This window comes from Vulpes lagopus, chromosome 1, assembly GCF_018345385.1.
Source record: "Vulpes lagopus strain Blue_001 chromosome 1, ASM1834538v1, whole genome shotgun sequence".
Classification (NCBI taxonomy): Eukaryota; Metazoa; Chordata; class Mammalia; order Carnivora; family Canidae; genus Vulpes; species Vulpes lagopus.
Window position 1 is genome coordinate 44,376,216 of NC_054824.1, and position 26,806 is coordinate 44,403,021.

The window sequence follows — 26,806 nt, forward strand, 5'->3', positions numbered from 1 at the left end:
AATTAAAAATAAAACTATCTTATGATTCAGTAGTCCTACTTCTCAGTATATATATCCAAAAGAATTGAGATCGGGATCCCAAAGAGGGTATTTTATCTCCAGTGTTCATTGCATAATTATTCACAATAGCCAAGACATGGAAACAACATATATGGATTGATGTATAAATGGATAAAGAAAATGATAAATACATACAATAGAATATTAATCAACCTTTTAAAAGAATGAAATACTGCAATTTTCAACAACATGAATGAACCATTGTGCTAAGTAAAATAAGCCAGTCACAGAATGACAAATATTGCATGAACTGAATCTAATTATATGAGCTATCTAAAATAGTTAAACTCATGGAAACAGAGTATAGAATGATGGTTTCCAAAGTCAGGAGGGAAAAGGAAATGGAGAAGTTCCCACCTCTCAATGGTTATAAAATTTCCATTATGCAGGATAAGTTCTGGTGACCTACTGTAAAACATAGTGCCTATAGTTAATAATGTTGAACTGAACAATTAAAATTGTGTTAAGATAACACAGTTAAAGTTAGGTATTTTAGCAATGAAAAAAAAGTTGCATCTAATGTTAAGGATTCACATTTTTCTTTTTTAAGTAGGTAACAATCCATACTTTAATCACTGTTCTGCTGGCAGGTCGATTAAAAAAAGCACTGAAAGTTTTCATTGGATTCTGATGATTGTTAGTGATCTTGTCCACAGCCTGGGATGTTGGGGGGGAAGGAAGCCAGATTTGCAGCTGTGGGTGTAGAAAATTATTTCGAGAACTTTGATACAAGTTAAAGCAGTAATTTGAGGGAGGTGCAGGAAAGAAGTAATATAACCTCTGGTTAAATGCAGGAGATACACATGGACCCCTGGCTCTGACACAAGGTTTAATCATTTATATCTGTGTCAGTTTAAACAAATTAATCAATAGCCCTGGGCTTCCTTTTCCTCATCTATAGTGGGAATAATACTTCTAATAGAGGGGCAGTTTAAAGTAGCTATCCATGTAAAGCTAGTAGGACTCTGCCTAGCTAAATAAACACAAAATATTACTATAAAATATTAACAAATATTGTCATTACAAAAATTTTAAATGTCCTTTCTCTGCCTATCAAGTAATATTTTCCTTATTTTCCAGGATATTTTTGTTATCTTCATTTTTTTTTCTGCTAAAATAAAAATTTATCAAAGTAAATTAGCAGATTGAAGATTGATCTGGAGACATGAGCATCCTGGAAGGGTATTTTATTACTTGCTACATCACCTTATGGTGGAGCCACATGATAGGGGTCAGATTTCAGTATTTAACTTTCTCTTGACTATTCATAGCTTCATTTCTGTGACCACTGAAAATGCATTGAGTAACCCTGCCTCACTGGATTGACTTGTTTGTTTTTTAACTTTGTATATTGGGTAGAAGAATCCTGGAGGCTGGTAGGATAAGCTGCTTTCCAGTGCTATTGAACTCCAGTGGTAATTAAAAAGGGATTCCAAGTAGTATGTTTTGGTTGTATACCATGTTCCTGCCCCAAGAAATTTCTCTTCCAATTAATTGTTGCCAGAAGTCTTGTGCCAGAGCATCTTTTATTTATAGCCTGCAATTCCATCTTGCAGCCTCAGGAGGAAGATTTATTAGCAGTGATGCAAGGTGTGTCTCTTTTATTCATTTGACAGGTTTTGAAATCTTTAGAGCAAGTTGATCCAACTTGCATTATTATTGAAAGAGATTATTCAGTGATTCTGCGTTCTCAATAATGATGCAGGATTTTCATCATTGTGTATAATTTTCTTCATTTTATTGAAGACCTGGAGGTATAGATGGGTCTATGAGATAGTCATTGCACTATTTTTTCTCTGAATAGTTTTAGAGGGAGGATAGCAAGAGAGGAGGATAGATTTGGCATAAATTCCAACTCTACCTGTGACATTAGGTAGTTACTTAATCTCGGTGTTTCTTTAAAAAGGAGTTTAATGGCAGTGACTACTTTATGGAAAAGATGTGACATTTAAATAAATTAATATGTGTAAAATGTATGACAGTGGCCGGTACATAGTAAACACTGCAAATATTTGATGTATTTATTAAATTTAATGGCTACTTAGTGTCCTATTATGTCAACATATTTATTTAACCATTCTATTTGCAAGCTTATTTTTTTAATTTTGCTATTATATAACACTATAATATAATTGTAAATCCTAGGCTATATCACTGATTGTTTTTGGAGTAAAATTTAGAACTATTTTGGAGTAAAATTTATAATTATTCTGGAGTAAAATTCAAGTCTAAATTCTTAGACATGAAATTATTGCATCCAAAGTACAAACATTTTTAAGATTCTTGAAATATACATACTAAGAAATTTCCTTCAAGACTTGATGAACAAGCTTATAATTCTATTGGTATAGGTCATTATACACCATCTTCATCAACAGTGGATAATGTCATTACAAAAACTAAAATAAATTTGCTACCTTGATAAACATAAATTCTCATCTGATATACATAATATCTTATTCTTTCAATTAGTGGTTTTATTATCAATAAAATAAAAAATCACTTTGTTTTCTGATCATAAAATGTATTATGCATATTTTGTTAATTATGTATTATGTACTATGTTATCAATAGAGTCTGTCTAAATGGAAGCATACCTAAATAGAAATATATAATTTTGTATCTCCTGTTTTCACTCACTATTATTTCATAAATAATGTCCCAAATGTAATAGATTATATATCATACTTCCATGTTATTAAAAATATTTCAAATCTAAGTGAACTTCCTCTGGAATTTCTGTTACATATGGTGAGTTAATCCTGATTGGTTTACATCCAGCATTGAACAGGGTACTACTATTCAATAATGTGGTCTCTTTGTTATCACATGTTTCTAATTTTTTTAAGTAGAATTTTTAAAAATATATATTTATTTATTCATGAGAGACAGAGAGAAAGAGAGACAGAGAAACCGGCAGAGGTAGAAGCAGGCTCTATGCAGGAAGCCCGACTGGATCCCGGGATCACTACCTGAACCCAAGGCAGGCACCCAACCGCTGAGTCACGCAGGCATCCCTCATTGTTGAGTGTATTTTATGCTAACTCAAATGTGCTGCCTGTCCTAACAAGTAATTCTAGTTCTACCCCTGTAATTAAATAGAAGAATTATATTTCATATATGTGTGTGTGTGTGTATACATTTATACTTAAAAATAGTTATGAAGTTCCCTCTTAATCTTTTGCTTTCAATGTTAAACATTTTTGGTCCCTTAAATTTTCTTAATATTATATGATTTTCTAAAATATTAGAATTCTGAGTACACTGTTTTTATATTCTTAATCTTTGTATGATTTAAGAGGGCCTCTGCTCATTGTTCAAAATTCTTATGGAAGAAGGAAATCACATGAGGAGAAATCAAAACAAATAAAATTTTGTTTAGAACTTCAGAAAATATTTCTACCTCATAGATTAATAATGAAGCTAACCTATTATAAGGCAGAAAACTTCTCCCCAACAATTATAGAAAAACAAAAATTAAATTACCTACTCATTCTCTTTGTTTTGATGCCTCTATTGATTTTTGGCATCCTTTAATTATGAGTGAATAACTGCTATCATTTTAATGTGCTCTCCAAAAATAAAACAAATATCTATAGAGGACTCAATTTTGAATGAGAAATCATATTTCAAAAATTTAGTTGTTTTACCTATGTACATTTACTAACTTTATTTAAAATTTACTATATATGTTGTCCTCACTGATTACAGAGAATATATATAAACCTTATAATCCAAAGTTTTGAAAATGTAACTAGAAAAAGTCATTATTCATATACAAAATAAGTGTTTTCCTACCCTTTCAAAAGAGTAACCACATTGCCTTTATAATCAAATATATATTTATATACAACTAAAGGCTTAGTGCAACTAAGACAGTTGGTCGAAGGGAAACTTTGCAACTGGATTACACATTTAATCACATTAGCTGCTCGATGTTTATTGGTTATATATGTCTGGAATAATATTCTCAGACATGGAAACATCGAAGAAGAACAACCTCTAACTTTATTTATCGTTTACCTTCTTGGCATGAATTTCATTTGAGCAGAAAATGTAAAGTAATAGTTTAAATCCATTTGAAGTTGGAAAGGAAAAGAAAGTTTTCTTGCCCCTTATTAATAATAGCTTCTCCATGTGATGGTAGTTAAAGATACAATATTTCTGCCATCCTCAGACAGAGGTGAGATACCCATTGCCTGTATATACCCAAATTAATATTTAACACATCATCTGAATACTAGAATATTTGAATATTTTTGTGAGACAAAATTCTAAAGCATTTATAAACTTAAGATAGTTGTCCCAAAATTACTCCTTTAAAAAATGTAATTGTGTCTTGATTAATAAAAAAGATGGATTTGATGAAATCTAAGACAGAGAATTTTTATTAAACATGGAAAACAATGTTTTTCAAGCACAGGAAGTTGACAGCATTTATTTAATATTATATATTAATAATTATATAATATATAACAAGTATATATATTAAACATGTGGTGGCCCAAAAAGAACGAAAAGAACATAGTAAGGAAAATGTTGGTTCTGTAAGCAGAAGGTGAAGAACATACAAGAAGTATGTATTTTTTGTGAAAGTAAAACCAGGATAAAGAAAATAATGAGATAACTCACAGACCATCAGAAAAGTCTTAAGAGCAAGATTAGACCAGGAAAAGAGACAAGGAAAATAGAAATAAAATTGCTAAGGGGGCAGAATGAAAGGAGGGCAATGGATTGTTAATTTTCTGGCCATTTAGTGAAAGGAATGGTATACTCCACCAAGTAAGAGGCAAGAAAAATTTCATATATAGAAAAGCCTTTGCAGTCTTTGACTGAGTTTGCAGGGCAGATAGCTTCCGGGATGTAAGTTTCATTTTAAATTTGTTACATATTAGAAATATAGAAGGAATAGGGTCTTAAGAAATCTGAGGTTAAATTTGTCTTTGAAATACGGAGAACTAATCTATGGCCATACCACCCGGAATGTGCCTGATCTCATCTGAAATAGGGAAAACTAAAGACAAGGAGCATATGAACCTAATGCAAAAAGTTAAGATCATGCAGAAAATTGAGAAATTGGTGGGATTTGTTCATTTATTCAATAGATAAAATACAAAAATTCTAGAGGATAAAATAAAGCATAGGAATGCCAGAGTGGAGATATTAGAAACCTTAACAGAGAAAAAAATATATACATAAGCTTTTAAGGAAAGTATTATGGAGATTATCTTCAAAATGTAGTGATTGTGGTTAGGGGATAAGGATACTTTTTATTATGTGACTCGGGTGGAGCTGGGGCTGAGATGAATGTGACAGTGAGTGAGTCAGGTGACTATAGAATGGAGGAAAAAGTATTTTGAAGAGAATAGCAAAAGTCAGTGGTTTATAACTGTGGTCCTGCATCAACAGCATGAGTATCACCTGGGAACTTATTGGAAATGAAAATATGCAATTTTTGGTGCTAGATCCAGACCCACTGAATAGCAAGCTTTGGCAAAAAAGGTCTAGCAATCTGTTTTAACAATCCCTCCAGTGATTCTGAGGTTGGCTAACATTTGATTACCAATGACACAAGTAAACACCTAGAAACAAGGAAGAGCATCTTCCTGTCATATACAATACAAGTTATTTTTTAACCAGTTATTTTCCTTTAGACTTTGTGCATGGCTTTAGCTACTTTTAAATGCAACTATTGGGTTCACCTGCGTGGCTCAGCGGTTTGGCACCTGTCTTGCGCACAGGGCGTGATCCTGGATTCCCAGGATTGAGTCCCATATCGAGCTACTGCAGGGAGCCTGCTTCTTCCTCTGCCTGTGTCTCTGTTTCTCTCAGGAATAAATAACTAAAATCATTAAAAATAATAAGAATAAATAAATGCAACTATTAGATTTAACTACTTTAACTATATTTTAAAATTTCATTTAACTTTTTGCATACCAGTTTCCACAAAATAAAATTCTACATAAGTATCACATAAAGAAATAAAACATTGTCAGCATCCCAGGAGGTCTCTTCATACGTCTTCCACGTAACTATCTCCAACCCCCAATTCCCAAAGACAGATTGTCCTGAACTTTTGTTTTCTTTCACTTGATTTTCATATGAATAGAATTTATGGTATGTTTAGCCTTTTTTATTCATGTTATATTTGTGAGAGTTTAACTTTAGCTAAACATATAGTTGTGTGTTTTTTTATGAACATATAAAAATTATATATCTGTTCTAATGATGGACATCAATTTGGCAATTTTCAGTTTGAGTCTATTATGAATGATGCTGCTAGTATAAGCTTTCCTGCTCTTGTCTTTTGTTTGTTTCTTTGTAAGGATACATACACACACACACACACACACACACACATACACAGAATATATATATATATATATGTGTGTGCATACATATACATATACACAATAGGCATGTATGTATGTATGTATACGTATGAAATATACTTTCTAGTCATGGTTTCCAGTGGAATTTCTGGTCATGGTTTATGTAAGTATCTATTAAATGTTAATAAATAATAACACGTTATTTCCAAAGGAGCTGTGCTAACTTACACTCCTGCTAGCAGTGTATAAAACTCCTTTTTGCTCTACATGCACACATCACTCCGTGTGCCATCTATTTTGATGACAGTCATGTTGAAAAGTATGTAGCAGCATTTCATTTTGGTTTAATATTTACATCTATGTTCACTATTACTATTGAATTCTTTGAGATTTTTATGGACATTTGATATCTTTTGTGAACGGTCTATTTAAGTCTTTTGTCCCTTTTTCCCTATTGACTGGCTATATATATATAGACATAGGCATATATACACATATACACACATATATACTTATGTGTATGCATACACATAATACACATGTGTACACACATACGCATGTATATACATACAATACATATACATGTGCACATACACATACATTATAATACATATACATGTACACATTACATGTATGTATATATACACATGCATCAATTACATATATACACATACATGTACACATGCCCTCTTTGCTAGTTATGGGTGTTATTTTTTAAAAGATTTTTATTTACTCATGAGAGACACAGAGAGAGAAAGAGAGAGAGAGAGAGAGAGAGGGGGCAGAGACATGGACAGAGGGAAAAGCAGGCTCCATGCAGGGAGCCCGACATGGGACTCGATCCTGCATCTCCAGGATCACACCCTGGGCTGAAGGCGGTGCTAAACCGCTGAGCCACCCAGGCTGCTCTAGTTATGGGTGTTAAAAACATTTTGTGCCATTATCTTACTTGGTTTTCACTCTCTAAATGTCCTTATTTTTCATAAAATTTTAATGATTTCCCTCATGTCCCAGAAATCATAATTTTCTAGAATTTTTGTTTTAAATATACAGTCTAGCTGGATTGATGACTATTTTTGTAATATGAGATGACAGGAGTCTTTTGTTGTTTATTTGGTGTGGATATATAGTTAATTGAGCAAAATTATTGAAATGACCAGTCTTAGAACTATTTAATTTTATTATTCTTCAGATTTATAAGCTGTTATTTCTATTGATGTGAAATTATATTCAGAGATGTTCTAAAAATTTTCAATCTGAGAATGGAACTTGCCTGATGTGTTTATTACTACTTTTCAAAATTAATGAAATTTAATTTCTCATATTTTGTTTAAGATCATTCCATCCTTGAGACTGTAATTTAATGTTATGATTAGTAAGGTATTTGCTATAAAGCTTAGAATAACTTTGTGAGATAAGATTGGAACATTCACTTTTTTCCTTTGCTCTAGATGTACTGTTCGGTACAAAGCCATTATCCACTTATGGCTTTGAGTACTTGGAATTTGGCTTTCAAATTGCGAGGTGCTGTTAGTGAAAAATACACACTTTCCCACTCAAAAATTTAGTATGAAAAAGTAAAATACAGCATTAATAATGTTTTATGTAGATATTGAAAAATTTATTTGAGAACTTTTGAGTAAATTAAATGTATTCTTAAAATTAATTTTACTTACTTCCTTTATTTTTTGTAATGTAGCTACTAGAAAATCTCAAAATGCATTTGACATCTTATTTCTGTTGAATAAGTCTGTTCTAGAATATAGTGCATAAAATTTTATAAGTTTCACAGATTTTGAAGATTCAGAAAACCAGGCTCAGTGTCCTTTTGGAGGATAATTCTATGGTTATTTTCTTTACAAGTTATATTTTCTGTTATTAATATATTAACCATTCCATATTATTTATGTTAATTTTGGTATGTGTTTTTCACCTTTTAGTTTATCCTAGCATAGAAATGTTAACTATTTTTATTATATTTTAATCTCCTTGATTAGAATTAGCAAAGGATTGACTTTAATTTATTTTCTTTTCAAAACACATCTCAGGTTTTATCAATCCATGAATTGTATATCTCTACCTTATTTTCCTTCAAGCAGAATCCCTGCTTCAGTGATGGATGGGTTCTCTACTTTGCAACTCTTCTTTTTAAATACTGATGCTTTTCATGTTTATCTTATAATTTTTTTCAATTTAACTAAGAAATGTCTGTTTTTCTGATATTGGATATTGAAGTACTTTCAGCCAGAGATTAGGCAGATCCTTACTCAAATCTTTAAGACTGATTAAATATGAAAATTAAATTAGGTTTATAGAGGCTTTACTTATCTACCTAATTGGAAATATAGTAATCATAAACTTGAGACAGATACTTTTAGTGTTGGTAGACGATCTTCTTTTCATTTCTTTTGTTAATACCCATTGTTGCTGTTGCTCAAAACTAATTCTCTGATTGGATATACAGTTTCTCTACTTGAAAAGCTTTCATTTATTAAGTGAAAACTTTGGAAGATGAATAGAACTTAGTCTCACATTACCCAACCTAAAATTGCATACTGGGATATGTGATCTATGATCATTTTTTCAATGCATGCTTAGAGTCTAATTTGGATTTCACCACAACCATTCCATACTTTAGCTCAATGTTCTAGGAACTTTCTTGACTTCAGCCTCCTGTTACTTAGAGTTTGAGGATGTGAATGGCTTTATTTTAGGACCCACACCTGTTTTCTTCTATGTGCCTTTTTTTGTTCTATGCATGATTCATGTCTCTTTGGGTACTTCTCTAAATGCAGTCTTGCATTTTTGTGTTTCTTTCAGAGATTCCTCAAAGTTTCTTATTAATAATATAAGAATGATGTATGCTTTGAACTGTATTTTCATGTGCCTAATGATCTCACCTACAACGGATATGTTAGTCAATTTGGGCTGCTATTACAAAAATACCATAGATTGGGTGGCTTATAAACAACAGAAATTCATTTCTCATGGTTCTGGAGGCTGAAAGTCCAAGATCAGGGTGTTCCCATCATCAAGTTCTGGTGAAAGCCATCTTCCAGGATGCAGACTGCCAACTTTTCTCATTGCATCCTCACATGACTGAGATCAGAGAGGAAAAGCAGCTTCCTCATCACTTTTATAAAGGCCTTAATCCCATTCATGAAGATTCTACCCTTATGACCTCATCTAATCCTAAATTTTAATTACTTCCCAAAGGCCCTACCTCCCAATACAATCACATCAGGCGTAGGGTTTCAACATATGAGTTTGGAGGTGATGCAAACATTTGTTCTATAACAATGGGTTAAAGACAGTGTCTATTTTACAATTAAAATCATTTAGATTAATACTAATAGAGCATTTTAAAAATAATAGTAAAATAGTCATTTTAATGCATCTATATATAATCTACAAATGCTTTCATGATACAATAGCAGATTTCAAGAGACTCTAAGGCCCACAAGAGAAAAAAAAATACAAATCTTTGCCATAAAGGAAAATATTAGATATTTGTCCCGTTGTAATAGGTTGTAGGCTGAATCCTTCTCATTTGAATTTAAGAGCAGAGTAGTGAGAGTCATACATTAGGAACTTAACAAAGTTGATATTTTTAACTGTTAAAGTCTCACACCATACATGATTGAAACTGTATAACATGAGAGTAAGAGTAGTTAAATGGTGTTTGTTAAAGTGTGCATAAAATAAATAACCTGCCTTTTTTTATTTATCTGAAATACCTAAATATAAATCTTGCATACAATGACTTTAGCATAGGTTATGTTAAGTATTTTCATTAAATATTCTTTCTTATTTTGAATCAGTTATTCATCTTGACAAAGTATTAAAACTATAATCAAACATAAGTCAACAAGTTAGCTATTTTTCTTTCTTTTTTTTTAATAAATTATTTTTTATTGGTGTTCAATTTACCAACATACAGAAAAACACCCAGTGCTCATCCCGTCAAGTGTCCCCCTCAGTGCCCGTCACCCATTCCCCCCCACCCCCCGCCCTCCTCCCCTTCCACCACCCCTAGTTCGTTTCCCAGAGTTAGGAGTCTTTATGTTCTGTCTCCCTTCCTGATATTTCCCACACATTTCTGGGTGGCGCAGCGGTTTGGCACCTGCCTTTGGCCAGGGTGTGATCCTGGAGACCCGGGATCGAATCCCACATCGGGCTCCTGGTGCATGGAGCCTGCTTCTCCCTCTGCCTGTGTCTCCTCCCCTCTCTCTCTCTCTGTGTGTGTGACTATCATAAGTAAATAAAAATTAAAAAAATAAAAATAAATAAATACAGTTCATAAAGCATTCTTTAAAAGAAAAGTTAGGTATTTTTCACTCATTTTCTTGTGTTTGCTGCTTATTTCACTTTTGTAATCATTGAAAAGTGCTCCTAGCAACCATTTCTTTCTCTTCTCATAGAAATAAAAGGCAAATTACTCTTCTATTGGGTGATGCCTTTTTGTGGCCTATCCTTCAAGTACAATAGCTTCATTCTTACATGAAAGTAAACTGAAATCAATTTACGTGAATAAAATGTACAACTAACTGCACTGCATTCATTATTTTAGACAGAATTCCTTTGGAAATTTTTGACACTTCATTAGGGGATTGATCCAAAAGAACTTATTGAAATCATAATAAAATAAAATGATCTTCCATTCGTTGTGATATTTTTTATGGATACATGCACGTTGTTAGGATAGCAGAGCTAGTTTGTCTTATAGAAACCCCATTATGATTTCCATTGAAATAAAAGTTGCTTAGCTGATTTAATACAATTTCAGTTAGGTATTTGGGTTATGTGTGTATTGTTGTGTGTTACTTTTTTTTTTATGTAAAGGTGGTAATTATTGATACCTGGAATTTTTGTTTAATATTGCATTCTGTCAATATTCTTTTTTTTAATTTTTTTAAATTTATTTATGATAGTCACACACACACAGAGAGAGAGAGAGAGGCAGAGACATAGGCAGAGGGAGAAGCAGGCTCCATGCACCGGGAGCCCGACGTGGGATTCGATCCTGGGTCTCCAGGATCGCGCCCTGGGCCAAAGGCAGGCGCTAAACCACTGCGCCATCCAGGGATCCCTCTGTCAATATTCTTGATGACCTTTCATACCTATCTTTTCTCCTCAAACCTCAACCCCTTTGATTATACTCCATCGAGTTCTTCCTTTCATATTTCAATAAAAATTAGAGCAATCAGAAAAAGACATCCAGGCTTTGCCTGCACACCCCTATCAACCTACTTCTCTACCTGTCTAAAGCTCCATAATTCTATGTCTGGAATATTGCAGTAGTCTAAAAACTGCTCTCTGTTTTCCTTCTTGGCCATGTATAATCTACTTTTAAAGTAATCTTTTAAATATGTGAGATTATGCCAAAGCTCAGCCCAAAATGCTCCATTGTGTTTCCATAAAATTTGAAATAAAAGGAAAAAAGCCTAGGTTTCTGAAATAGCTCATTCCACCCTCATTCTGACTTTCCTTCTCTGAACTTTGCATCCTCTTATTGACTCAGTCTTCTAGTTTTCTTTCTGCTTTTGAATGCTGTAGGAATAGTCTCAACTCAAGGTTTTTACACTTGCTGTTGTGTCTGATAAAGTGTTCTTTGTTCATTTATTTGTTCATGCATTAATTCAACAAATATTTATGGAAATCTTGCTGTGGGGCAACAGCATTCTATTTGATTATGAAATGTCATTAGCAAAACAGACAAAATTACCTGTATGAGTGGAGCTTATATTTGAATGAAAGAAATGAATCATAAATATAACAAATCCTTATGGTACATGTTATTTTACAAGGTGGTATATACTTTAAAAAATGAAAAAAAATATATCAAGGTGAGGGGAGTTAAGTGTTCAAATTACTCTTTTGCAGGATAGCCATAAGACTGATTCTCTATATATAGGTTTATTATTCCCCTCATCATTGAGGCTTTCTTTGACCACTCTATTTAGAATGTCCATACCTTCCAGAACTTTCTTGTTTCAAGCACACTGCCACCTTTTTCTCAACAATATTTATCACCATTAAACATACTACACATTCATTTACTTCTCTTTTACATTTATTCTATTTCTATGTAAACTCATAACTTCATGAGATCAAAATTTGTATGGTACTATATTACTTGATACAATGTAAAAATTAGTAAACACAGCACTAATCTAAATTACTGAATCAGAGTATTGTTTTACTTAACTCATATCTGTGGGGAAGAACATATTTAAGTAAGAAAAGTCTGATTAATTTGGGAGTCTAAGAGTATATATATGCTTATATCACTTTCCATTAAACATTCCCTTTAAAATGAAAACCATGGCATTGCTGGGGAATATAATGGAGACTATTATCAAAATTTTTTTTCAGGAATCCTGGGAAAATTGAGAGGTGATTGTATCAGATAGATTAAAAAGCCAAGGCAGAAAAAAAAAAAAAAAAAGATAGCTTGGAACATTTCACTGTAAAAGACTTTGCCAGTCGAAAGAACAGCAGTGCCTAGTGAAAGGGAATATAAGGGAAGGGAGAAGAAATGTGTGGGAAACATCAGAAAGGGAGACAGAACATAGAGACTCCTAACTCTGGGAAACGAACTAGGGGTGGTGGAAGGGGAGGAGGGCGGGGGGTGGGGGTGAATGGGTGACAGGCACTGAGGGGGGCACTTGACAAGATGAGCACTGGGTGTTATTCTGTATGTTGGTAAATTGAACACCAATAACAATAAATTTATTATTTAAAAAATCTTGGAGAGATTCAGAGTTCAGAGTCAAACTTGTAAGATTGGGTCACAAGGCAATCTTTAGGAAAATTAATTTAAAAACTCCAGTAAGAACAGTTGAAATAACTATTTCAGAAAATATCTTAGTGTGGACAAGAAAGCTATAAAGAAAATCAGAGAAAATGCAAGGCTAGGCTAATTCTATGCAAGGGGGACTTGGAGGAGAAAAAGAAAGATATAAAAAAGGAAAGAAGGAATAGCTCTCAGAAGTGTGCATTCTGACAAAGGAAAATCCTAAAGTAAGCATAGTGTAATGTTAATCAGAGTTTTGTGGAATTTAAGGCTGCCAGGATATATGAGCTGACCTCATCTTGGGAAAATCGAGTGTCAATCTATCCACCTAGCTGTCCATCGTGAACCTCCCTTATGATCAGAAAAGTGAAATTCTATACAAGATTCTCCATTTACCAACACTTAGGGGAGAAATTCTAATCTGGACAAAGGTAAGGGCTATTCTATGTGCTTGTAAAGTCAGTTAGCAGACAAAATTACCTACCTGAAGAGAACTTATATTTGAATAGAGGCAATAAATCATTGAGAAAGCTGAACTAATTAACGGGGAAAAAAATCAATATTTTTAGGAGCATCACAAAGGATACTGTAGCAATTCTCAAAAATATCATATTACTTGGAAATCCATGATCAGTAATTTAAGAATCACAGGCCTAAAAATAGCATGTATAATGATTAGTATATGTGTTGAAAATATAGTAGAGGTCTTCCTCCAGAAGACAAAGAGAACAATAAAATATAAGAAAAACAAGAGGAAATGTGCATCACAGAAAATGACTGCAGAAATATCAGCCTTCATGTAATAGAAATTCCGGAAAGAAGCAACAAGAGCAAGGAGAAAAGAAATTAATAAAATAGAAAAATAGTAAAATAAATAATAAAATAGTAAAATTAAAAAATATCTGAAAAAAAGACAAGTATATTGAAAGGGTCAAGAAAGTATTTAGTAGAAATGATAAAGATAGTCTAAAATACATGTTGATGAAAATATTAAAATATCTAAGAAATTTGAGAAGGACTCAACCAATAATCCAACCTCAAAAAAATAGTAAAATACCAGGAAATTTACAAAAACAATCAGATTAGCATCAATTTATCTTGTGAGCTGCACAAAATGGCAGAGTTAAAAAAGCTACCTCTTTCCTATTTACTGACTTTTAAATACAAATTATGTTCATCACTTAATTTTATACACAGCTGAACTTGTGTTCAAGTATGAAGGCCAAACAAATAACATCCTACACATGCTAAAGAGCAGAAAAATTGTGGCCCACCAAAATAACATGAAAGGATTATCGAGGATATATACCAGCAAGACAAACAAACAAAATATCAGAGAGGCTATAAGTTTCAAGAGAAAAAAATGAACAAAATCACCAGTAAGTAAAAGGGTATTTCTTAAAGATTTTATCTTGAGAGACACAGGCAGAGGGAGAAGCAAGCTCCATGGATGGAGCCCTATGTGGGACTCAATCTAAGAATCCCAGGATCACACCCTGAGCCCAAGGAAGATGCTCAACCACTAAGCCACTCAGGGTCCCTAAAAGGGTACATTTTATTTGTATGGCTCAGTGTTATTCAAACCTCAAATGAGAGTTTGAGCATCCACTTGTTTAATCAACATAAGTAAAGGAGATTACTTAATTTTTGTAGTATATATCTCACACCATAATTGGTTTCAAGAAATCCAACAACACCACATATAATCATGAGATATTTTCAGATGTTGTAGACTTGGGACAAGTGATCTAGTGATCCAAATATAACCCAGTCTCTCCATTCCTCTGCTTTTTCCTCAGAGAAATACTCCATCATGGTAGTTCTCTTTCCTTAGTACTTCTTGATTAGTTTGACCAAACACTTTAAACTCATTACAGACTCATAGCCTTAGTTAATAACATACAGATAAAGGTGTTTTCCCTGCCAGAAAAACTGTCATTTTAGTTCCAAACAAATGGACTATTGCTTTCTGTACACAAATTTTCTTAATGCTTACAATAGTTAGTATTAGTTGTATTTTTGAGTACCTAAATGGGAAAGATAGAAAGATAATGTCATACATACATAAAATACATGGGTATACATCAATTGACTGATAGAAATTAACAACTGGTATGTTCCGGAGATTGTTTTCTCTCCCCCTCACTGTTACTCCAATATTCCTTTTGCAAGATGCATGTTCAAAAGATGCGTCTTCCTAGTAGATATTTAGATACTTTAATTCAGAGTAAATACAAAATATATGAACATTTTGTATTATTTTAAAGAATGGTAAATGAAAAAAGCATAAAATATATATGATGAGCTAAAAAACACATTGATATATTAGATGTCACATGCATATTAGTCACAATGAAAGCATTTGCTGTTTCTGCCCCATACTTTGAAAAGAGAAAGTGTTTCAGGTTAATTGTGTAAAAAATACCACTTTGTTGTCTGCAAAGTCTGCATTTTCAAGTATGTTTGCTTCTCATTAGAAAATAATTGAAATTTTTATATTTTACATTTCATTAAAATAAAACTAACAAGCGTATTTTATTTTAAAAGACTTTGAAGAATCAAGGGATGCTGGGTAGCTCGGTCAGTTAAGCAACCGACTCTTGGTGCCAGCTCAGGTCATGATCTCAGGATCATGAGTTCAAGCCCCACATTGAGCCCCCCGGGCTCAGCACTGAGTCCCCTTGAGATCTTGAAATTCTTTTCCTCCCCCTCCCACTTTATGGTTCCCCACTGCTTTTGTGCACTCACAAATGTGTACTTTCTCTTTCTCTTTCAAAAAAAGGACTGAAGAATCTGATTTATTGATGCTAACTTTATTTTCTTTGTCTATGATAACATTTCTTAAGGTATTTAAGTTCTTATTTTTAAATTCATATTGCTAAATTGTTCCTACTAAATAGGCTATATCTTTATAGATAGATTATACTTCCTTAAAGTTTTTGCATGATTTTCTTGTGCTTTATGTGTCCACTCATATAAAACATAACAAAACAAAACATATCATTCTGTTCAAATTCATCATCAGCTTACAGTGAACATATGCCTTAGCATTTTAATAAGTCTAAAATGGAAAGATGTGTCACCTACCTTTGTATTTACCCCCCAGTAACTGTTTTCACATTGAACAGGTTTTTTTTAATGCCCCATATTTTGATATAAAGTGGTTTATTTTCACATGGCAATTTACACAAACACTTTAATAAAATGAAGAAAGAGAAACAGAACCCATATATTTTAGTCAACACTAATCCATACCCATAAATAGCCATACTTAATTTTCATTCCTAATATTGGTCCTTAATATTTCCAATATATCCATTATTGTATTTGTGTTGGCAAATAATCCCTAGTACGTCTACTGTATGTATTTTTCTTGGCAAAACCAATAAATAGCAACTGAAGCATTCTACTAATTTTTTTAAACACTTCTGCCATAACTGCTATGCATTCACACTCCTCTCACATCAGGTAATATGTTATAATGTGGATTATTATCTTTTCAGCCTTTCACATTTCATTGCTCACCACACATATGCCATAATTTTTAAGTTCTTGTTATAGCAGAACCTAACTTGGTCAAATATTTTTTAGTGGTCATATTAGGCTGGGTTGTGTTGAATTAACTAATACTTCTTAAATCGATGATATATATATTTTTTAATTCATTCAAAGGCCATTGAACATCTTGTGCCCCTGCAGAGTAGACCTTTTCCAAGTAGCAACTCAGGAATCCAGTCTGTTGGAATATTTTAGATATGCTAACTAGAACATGTGACCTCCAGGTGGCCAGTGCAAGAAAAGCCAGAGATGGAAGAAAGTGTATTACTTAAAGGCTTTGGCTTGATCTAGACACCAAGAATTTCTAAAAGGATCTCATTGGCTAGAATATAGATGGGTAGCTAAGAAGTTCAGATAGCCTTTGGAATAATTGGTAAGATTTACTGTCTCTGCCACTGTTCCAAAACCCAATCTGATTTTCATTAGTGAGATATCAGCTACCTGGTTGCTGACTCCTTCTTCAGTATTTGGTGGATCATTTATGGCCACTATGATTCCTTGCCATTATCCCATGCTACTTTACACCAAGTATGCACAAAAATTTCTTTTTAATTTCCCCTAGCAGTGCTAAATCCACACCATCACATGCACCATATGCATTACTGAGAGGATAATAAAAAGAAGTTAAGTCAAGAAATGTATACCTTAGATACTAGATACATTGACCTCAGAATTCACCTCATGTATAACATTTAGATTAGCTCATGCAAACACCCACCCAGTTGGCCCTGAGGTCAGGACCTAGTCTTAAAAGACCACTTATACCTCTGCACAATAGGAGTGCCCAAATATATCTCCTTTTTAGAATCCATGCCTCAAGTTTCTGAGGCCTTGAGAAGAGCCCCTTTTCATCCTTGTGAATCTTCACTTTTTTTTTTCAGCAATGCTTATCTTATATGATGAATGACATTTCCAACATCCATTCTTTTCTGAGAAATCATCTCCCTTCCTCATGATCTACTTTGCACAAAATCTCCATCAAGGGCAATCTATCAGGTCACACTAAAGAGTACATTTCTCTGAATCTTGCCATTCTTTCTTGAATAATAACACATGTGAAGCTTCATAAGCACAATTCAATTAGTGTTTATGAAATCATAGTTTGGTCTGCAATTTTAATGTTTTGGAAGAAACTATATATCCATTAAAAGAACAACAACAACACAATCCACATAATATATTATTCTTTATTCTTTATATTTTTAAATTATCCACACAATATATCTTCTATTCTTAACTTACTACATTCTATATGCTATGTCATATACTATGACATTATTAACAAAACTAAACTCTAATTGTTTTGATAGCTGTTTTATAGCAGAAAATATTTGGAACATAGTGACTGAAGGAGAGCTCTTAGATGATATCAAAAGTACAATCCATAAAAATAATAAGTGTATATGCATAAATCAATAAACTGGAAGTCATCAAAATTTTTTTAATCTAGAAATCCCTCATTAAAATAATGAAGAGATAAGCAACATATTTCCAAACTGCATACATGACAAAGGATTCATATTTAGACTATATAATTTTGCTTCTAGAAGAAGCCAAGTAAATATTTCTGCATCTTTTTTATATTCCATATATAATGTTGGACAGCATAATGTTGAACACTATAATTGTACTATTGGATTAATGCTAAAAGTCAATTGAGTATTTGAAGGCAAACTCAAATGGTGACGGTCGAAAGTCTTAACCTGAACACAAAACTTTTTTTCAAAGTCTTCCTCTGTAGGGAAATAGTAGGGTTATCACAGCCCCTCATAAATGGCCCTTCAAAGTTTTTGGCCTTGATCTAAATTCCCAGCTCAAAACAAAAATTCCTGCACAGCCAAATGGATAGATAGCATTGTCATGTAAACATGTCCCTCCCCAAACAAAATCACATGGCCTGGTTCTACCCGGGCAATTTTGTGTGAGTAGAATCTTTCCAGTGGCATCTTGCAGTATGTTTCCCTGAATTTCATCACTTAAATTTTTCATTAAACTGTTAGATCCTGTTTCTCTCTAGCCCAGATAAAATTATATAATGTATGCTTTTCTGCCAAAATTATGAACTGTTTTTCCAGTAAATAAACACATACTTTAAAACAAAAAAAAAAAAAAAAAAAAAATTTTACCTTTTTAAAATTTTTTATAGAACTAATCTAGTGTGGTGAAAGAGCACAGAGTTACACTGAGATTAGGTGGAATGCATAAAATATTATTACTAATTTGTCATTAACTAATTATGTAGCATGTGACAAGTTGCTTAACCTCTAGAAAAGATTAGTTTAACTTAGAAGAAAATTAAAATATACACTGGATAATTATGGCCCTTTATAAATCCCAGATTTGTCTTAAGGAGTTTACAAAAATAATCTGGATGTATGTGCTATGGTAATGCCAAGCATTACATACATATAAGGCAATAGCATTCATAAAATTTCCTCCCATGGTGCTAACATTTATGTCTTAAATGTACTTAAATATTATTCCCTATATTTAATTATCAAATAGGGTAATATGATGCTATTAATAATAACATTAAGAAATACACATTCCTTTCTTTGTGTGATCAAAATAATTATTCATGTACTGATTTCCTGATATTAGAGGTTGCTTTATTTTAATATAATAGTGTCAAGGGTGTGGTCACTCAACATTTTATACTACCTTTATGCTGTTATATTTTAGAATTAACTCGCAATCCAAACTTCAAATGAATTAACAGCATATCATCTAAGTGGGGTTTTTGTCTTGTATACTATTGCTAAGTAATTTAATTTTTCATAACTAAATGTTTCCTGTTGTTCCTATTCTCATAATAATGAATGGGTTTGATATAAATTTTTTTTTCTAATGAACATGCTACATGCTTGTTAGCTTTGGGATATTTAGTGATTGGTTGGCAAGATTTATGAACTTAGAATACAAATGCTTTTTAAAATTTTCTATAGGTAATTTCTGGGGGCCAACTATGCCATTTTTAACAAAAGTTGGATAATTCTCCATTCAGCTCTAATATGCATGAATTGCCCAAAGCCTTGTTCCCGCCAACAAAAATAAAAGAGTAAATTTTGGTTTTGAAATCTAAGAGTTAACAGATATGGCAAGAATTGTCAGGCCACTACTGTAGTTACTTTTTGTTGCCCCTGTGATGTGCCTATTAACAGTAGATTGAATACAATCTCACAAAATTTCTTCAGCTCTGCAGTGAAACACCTAGGGACCTAGGACTTATAAACGCTTCAATGAAGCTCCTAAACTTGGGCCTTAGTAGCATCACTTTATTATTTTTTCTCACATGATCTTATCAGTGTGGGGATAAAAGGGAGGCTAGTGACTTGTCCAGAGCACAGACTTTAAGGAGGCCCTCACCCTAACATTGCATAAAGTACCAAATATGCTCAACTCTGGTGTTGGTAGACAATATATAAACAAATGAAGATAACCATAAAAGAAGTTTCAATAAATCTGAGAAAAAGATAAAATTCAGGTCAGAACAGGCAAATTCACAGAGACAAAAATGAGATTAGTGGATGTAAAGAGATTGGGGAAAGGGCAGCTGAAAGTTACCAATAATTATGGGGTTTCTTTTTGGGGCAAAGGCAATATTCTGAAATTATAATGGTGATGGTTACATAACACTGTAAATATGTATTTTAGAAACTCTCTGATTTGCATTCATTAAAACAACTAAATGGGGGAAAATAAGATAAAATTCAGGAAATATATGCTTACCAATCTTAACAGAGTTAAATTAGAAATCCATAGCAGAAAATTCTGGTAAATCACCAAATACTTGGAAATTAAACGAATTTCTAAAATAACCTAGTCAAAGAAGAATCACACACACACGCACACACACACACACACACACACACCTCATATCAAAATTTATTAAATTTATTGTTAAAGCAATGCTTATTAGGGAAATTTATAGTTCTAAATTCCTACATTAAAAAAGAAAAAAAGATCTCAAATCAATATCCTCAGCTTCTACTTTAAATAAGTAGAGAAAGAAGATAAACTAGATCAGCAACACACAAAAGAAAAGAAATGGTAAGATTAGTGCAAAAAAATCACTAAAACTTGTGAGAAAAATCAATGAAACCAAACACTGATGTTTGAGAAAAACAAAATGAATATATCTTCAGTTGGAGTGACTGAGAAAAAATAAGGAGAGGCAAAAATTAATAAAATCAGTGTTTAAGTGGGGATATTTTTAGTGATCATTCTTTCAAAATAAACATGATTATAAGGAAATACTGTGAACACCATTATGCAAACAAATTAGACTACTTAAACTATATAGACAAATTCTAGAAAGACACAAATTACTAAAATTGTCTCAGAAAGAAATAGAAAACCTGTATAAACCTAGCAAACATGGAAGGATTTAATACTAGTCCTTACAAACTTTTCACAAAGAAAAGAAGTAAGGAATACTTTTCAACTCATTTTATGAGGCCGGTTTTACTCTCATAGCAAAACCAGGTAAAGACAGCACAAGAAAGGAAAACTAAAAATCAATATCACTTATGAATGTAATTTGAAAATCCTCAACAAAATAAAAGTATACTCAATCCAGTAACATATAAAACTATTTTTATATTCTCACAAAATATGTTTTTTTTCCCAAAAATGCAAGATTGGTTTAACATCCAAAAGATGAATTAATTTAATATACTACCTTACTAGAAAAAAGACAAACCATATAATCCTCTCAATAGACACAGAATAGCCATTTGAAAAAATGCAATGCATATTGATTATAAACACTTGACGGGATGAGCACTGGGTGTTTTTCTGTATGTTGGTAAATTGAACACCAATAAAAATTAATTAAAAAAAATAAAAAAATAAAAACTCAAACAAATTAGAAAGAGAACAAAGCTCCTCAACGTGATAAAAAAAAATATTTTAGGGGATCCCTGGGTGGCGCAGCGGTTTGGCGCCTGCCTTTGGCCCAGGGTGCGATCCTGGAGACTCGAGATCGAGTCCCACGTCGGGCTCCCAGTGCATGGAGCCTGCTTCTCCCTCTGCCTATGTCTCTGCCTCTCTCTCTCTCTCTGTGTGACTGTCATAAATAAATTTTAAAATAATAATAATAATAATAATAATAATAATAATTTATAACAATTGTTCAGTTAACATCATACCAATGATGACAAGGTGATAGATTTTCCTTTTAGAATGAAAACAAAAGTGATACACACTTTCACCATTTGTAGTTAACATTGTATAGAATGTTCCAGAATGTTTAATGGGGAGATAAAAGGACATACAGATTAAAAAGGAAGGAGTAAAACTATCTTTATTAACACATGACAATATCTCATCTGTAGAAAATCTTAAGGATCCAAAAAAAAGAATTACCAGACTAATAAATGAGTTTATAAAGTTTGCAGGATACAAGATAGCATACTAAAGTTAATTACATTTCTATATAAAGCAACAAAATTTACAAAATCAAATTAAGAAGATATTACCTTTGCAATAGCAACAAAAGAATAAATGCGTAGGTATAAATTTAATTAATTAAATGAAGACTTTAATTGAAAACTCTACAACTTTGCTGAAAGAGATGAAAGAATACTTAAACAAATGCAGAGATATTGAATATTCATTGATTGGAACTTCATATTGTTAAGATGACAATTCTTCCCAATTTTATCTATTGATTCATTGACATATTTATCAATTTTCCACCAGGCTTTTGTGTAGAAATTGACAACCTCATAAAAAATTCCATGTGAAAGTGTAAAAACAAAAACCAACAAGAGGAAAAAATTGGATGACTGCCCAATTTCAGAACTTGCTATCAAGTTCCATTTATCTAGACAGTGTGTTATGCATATGGATAAGTATATAGACCAGTGGGATGGAACTGAGAGTCAGAAATCAAAAGTTGTGTTTATGGGGATCCCTGGTTTGGCGCCTGCCTTTGGCCGAGGGCGCGATCCTGGAGACTCGGGATCGAATCCCACGTCGGGCTCCCGGTGCATGGAGCCTGCTTCTCCCTCTGCCTGTCTCTGCCTCTCTCTCTGTGTGACTATCATAAATAAATAAAATTAAAAAAAAAAAAAAAGGAAAGTTGCATGCTCAAAAAAAAAAAAAAGTTGTGTTTATGACCAATTGATTTTCCACAATAGTGAAAAAAGTAATTAAATGGACAAAGGCCAATCTCTAAAAAAGTACTGTGGCAGTTATATTTCAACATTTAATTAATTAATTAAAAACACAAATATATGTGAAATAGCTCACATCATTGTAACAGACTGTATCAAAACAAAAAATTAAAAAAAATTCAAATGGATCAGAGATCCTAACTTCTGATAAAAAGTAAGAGAAAATTTTTGTGAACTTTGGTAAGGCAAAGAGTTCTTATGTGAGACCAAAAGCATGATACATGAAAGAAAAGATTACAAGTTGTATTTAATGAAATTTATATATATATATATATATATATATATATATATATATATATATATAAGCTTTCCTATCAAAAAATCACTTAGAACATGAAAAAGCAAAGCAAGAAAAGGACAAAGTATTTTCCATCACATATATCATGAAAATTGTATTCAGAATATACAAAAACAACTTGCTACTCAATAATAAGAAAATAAATAATACAATTTTTACAGTCTACATATGTAAATGTTGGTAAAAATGCAAAAGACAGGATATCCTATACACTGCTTATGTAAATGTAAGATGGCACAACCACTTTGTAAAATAGTTTGCCAGTTTCTTAAAAAGTTACACATGTATTTATTATACACCTCAGCAAGAAATTTGTATAAAAGAAATGAAAATATATATCTACTCAAATACTCGTGGGTGAATTCATTTATTCATAAAAGTTAATTGCTACAAGAGTATATCTTAAAAGTTCTCATCAAAAGCAAAAATTTATAACTGTGTGCAATAATGAATGCTAACTACATTTATGATGGTGATCATCTTGTACTATATACATATATTGAATCATTATGTTGTACACTTCAAACTAATATAATGTTGGCTTCACAGGAGAATTTTACCAAATAAAAAACACTGATATAATTTTATATGTCAATTATATATCGATAAAAAATGTTTAAAAGTAGAACAGCCCAAATGTTTACCAACTGATGAATGAATAAATAAAATATATGCATTGTGAATTACTTTTTAGCAATAAATGTAACAAAATATTGATACATGATACAACATGACAAATCCTAAGCAAAGAAGCCAAGCAGGAGACAACATATTGTACCATTCCATTTATATGTGCATAGAAAAAGCAAAACTATAGAGACAGAAAAATTAATGTTTGCCTGGGGTCAAAGTTGCGAACAAAGAGTGACAATAAAAGAGGTCTTCGTTGGGTAATGGAAATATGCTAAACCTAAATAGTGCTAATAGTCAAATACCTCTACACATTTGCAAAAGTTATTGAATTATAGACTTGCAATGGGTAAATTTTATAATACATTAATTATGCCATAATAAATCTTGTTTTTAAAATGAGTTCTGAAGACTTTCTCTATAATGTTTTGTTACATTTTATGTTCATACTTTGTGTATGTGATCTTTTAAGGTTCGTTCCGTGAAGAAACAATGGAATCTTATGTTTCTCAGTATTGTTGGAAAGTGGAAATTTGGCGGAATAAAAGCCCTGCTTATATTTGTGAATGCCCCAAAGGATTTTTTCATCAAAACTGTGAAACCAATGTCAATGAGTGTTCATCGATACCATGTCAGAATGATGCTGACTGCATTCATCTTCCAAATGTAAGTCTGCATCTTTCTTTTTTAACTATTTATTAATTCATGAGAGACAGAGAGAGAGAAGCAGAGACATAGGCAGAGGGAGAAAGAAGCTCCCTGTGGGGAACCCCAGGCGGGATTCAATCCCAAAACTCTGAGATCATGCCCCTAGCCAAAGGCAGATGCTCAATCGCTGAGCCACTCATGCATCCCTGTAAGTCAGAATCTAATAAAATAGCAATTTGTGTGTGTGTGTATATATACAATTTATATACATATTTACCATTACCATATGTATATTTACCATTACCAAACTATCTGAAAACTACAAATATAATTAAAGTTTTTATTAATATATTATAATTTTCAAAATTAGAAAAAGCAGAAAAAATACTTCATGTGTTGATTTTCATGTTTTCCTATTTTAAATAAAAACCCCACTTTACAATCTTCAGTTTCATTTTTTGTGCTTCTACTAAAATGTAATTTTATAATGTATTTTTTATAATGTAAATTTACAATGTAATTTTATAAGCATTTCATTTTTAATTATTTTTGGTTATTTTGTTTATTTGATATTTTTATATTTTAACATTTCAACTTAACATTTAAATAAATAAGACTAGGAAATAATGTAATAAATTCCACAAATCACTATCTTTTTATTTTAGTATGATTAATATTTAAATTTGTATTATGAATTCATATTAATATCTTAAAGGCTTCCTAACTCAGATGTCTGGTGGTTGATACAGGCTGTTAACTGGGCTCTTGACTAAAGCTATCAATCCAGAACCTTAAATATAACTTCTTAGTAAGGCCTCGGCTTCCTCACAGCATCGTGGCTAAAATCCAAGGACAAGCATCCCAAGATAATTAGACAGACATTATATGGCCTTTTAAACAGAGCCTTGAAAATCAGAGAGCATCACTTTCTCCATAGTCATAGCTTGCTTACATTCAAGTGGGAGGTAAGCATAGTTTCTAATTCTCAATTAGAGGAGTGTTGAATTCAGGTGATAGGAAAAGTGTGTGAGATGGGAGACATTGTTGTGACATTTTGGAAAATAGAATCTTTCACATTGTTGCACAGAGAACTTCTACATGCTTATGAAAATAGCTTCCATCCCTCTCCAGGTAAGAATCATTTTATGATCTTTGAAATATCCAAAAACTTTTGTAAAAAATACTTTCTGATTTTTCTTAGGGTACTATGTACATCTGTTCTGCAATATTTACAGGCAAGCTTTGTAAGAGACAACTTCAAACACCACGTGAGTCATTTCCTCACAAGAAAAATACCACATGTATGAAATATGAGAATAATTATCATTGCAGGTATAATTAATTACTTTCCTATTTTTTAAACAAAAATACATGAGTTGTAAAGGCTTGTGGACAAAAATAAACAAATGTTCTGTTTTAAGCTTAAATTTTATTTAATGGCATCTAATACTCTATTTCAAGTTGAAGCAGAAACATTTTAACGTTTTTTTAATCATTTTAAAAACTAAGAAATTCTCAGGCATAATTTGGACAGTTTAAAACACATTTTGTTTCATCATGGAGATTTGTAGGATAACTGAATAGTATTTAAAGGTCTATAAAGAAGAGATAAATGTAAGTATGTCTACTATACACAATGTTATTATTACATTTTCAAAGTATAGAATAAACCATCTCTTCCTTCAATTTGCAGACCTTGGCAGATAGTTAGGGTCTCTAGGCAGAATTTTAGGGAATATTGCTTTATTTAAATAAGGGTTTGCTAAAAATTACTCATTGGTAAATGACAGAAGTGACCCAGTTATCTGGGCTTATAATTTAAGTCCATTTCAAATAGCTTTATAGATAGTTTCTCACACCATTAGGAAGTACAATTTGTACTCTTCACACTTGCTTGACTTTTATCTGGCTGCTTAAAGTAAGTTCTGTTGGTCATTACTGGAGGGCAGTAAACAGCCTCAAAATTTTAGAATACTCATAAATGCAGAAAATTATTAGCTATGGTACAGAAAAACCTTGAACATCCTGAAAAGAAACAGAATATGCATACACATCACAGATGTACAAAGGAGAGTATTTTCATCAATTTTAAAAGGAATTGCCAAGTTTAAAAACATACGAAGCTTTTAAAATGTGACATTTTCCAAGAACCATATGATCCTCTCAATGGATGCAAAGAAAGCATTTGACAAAATACAGCATCCATTCCTGATCAAAACTCTTCAGAGTGTAGGGATAGAGGGAACATTCCTCAATATCTTAAAAGCCATCTACGAAAAGCCCACAGCAAATATCATTCTCAATG

The 26,806-nt window shown here is 32.2% G+C and overlaps 1 protein-coding gene across 1 annotated transcript in view; it reads left to right on the forward strand.

Annotated features, from left to right (window-relative positions):
• Positions 1-26,806, forward strand: part of EYS (eyes shut homolog) — a 1,534,343-nt gene that overhangs the window by 54,797 nt on the left and 1,452,740 nt on the right. Inside the window, exons 3-4 of the mRNA XM_041742712.1 lie at positions 24,326-24,519; positions 25,703-25,833. Of these exons, the coding sequence (XP_041598646.1) occupies positions 24,326-24,519; positions 25,703-25,833 (325 nt within the window). The remainder of the gene's footprint in view (positions 1-24,325; positions 24,520-25,702; positions 25,834-26,806) is intronic.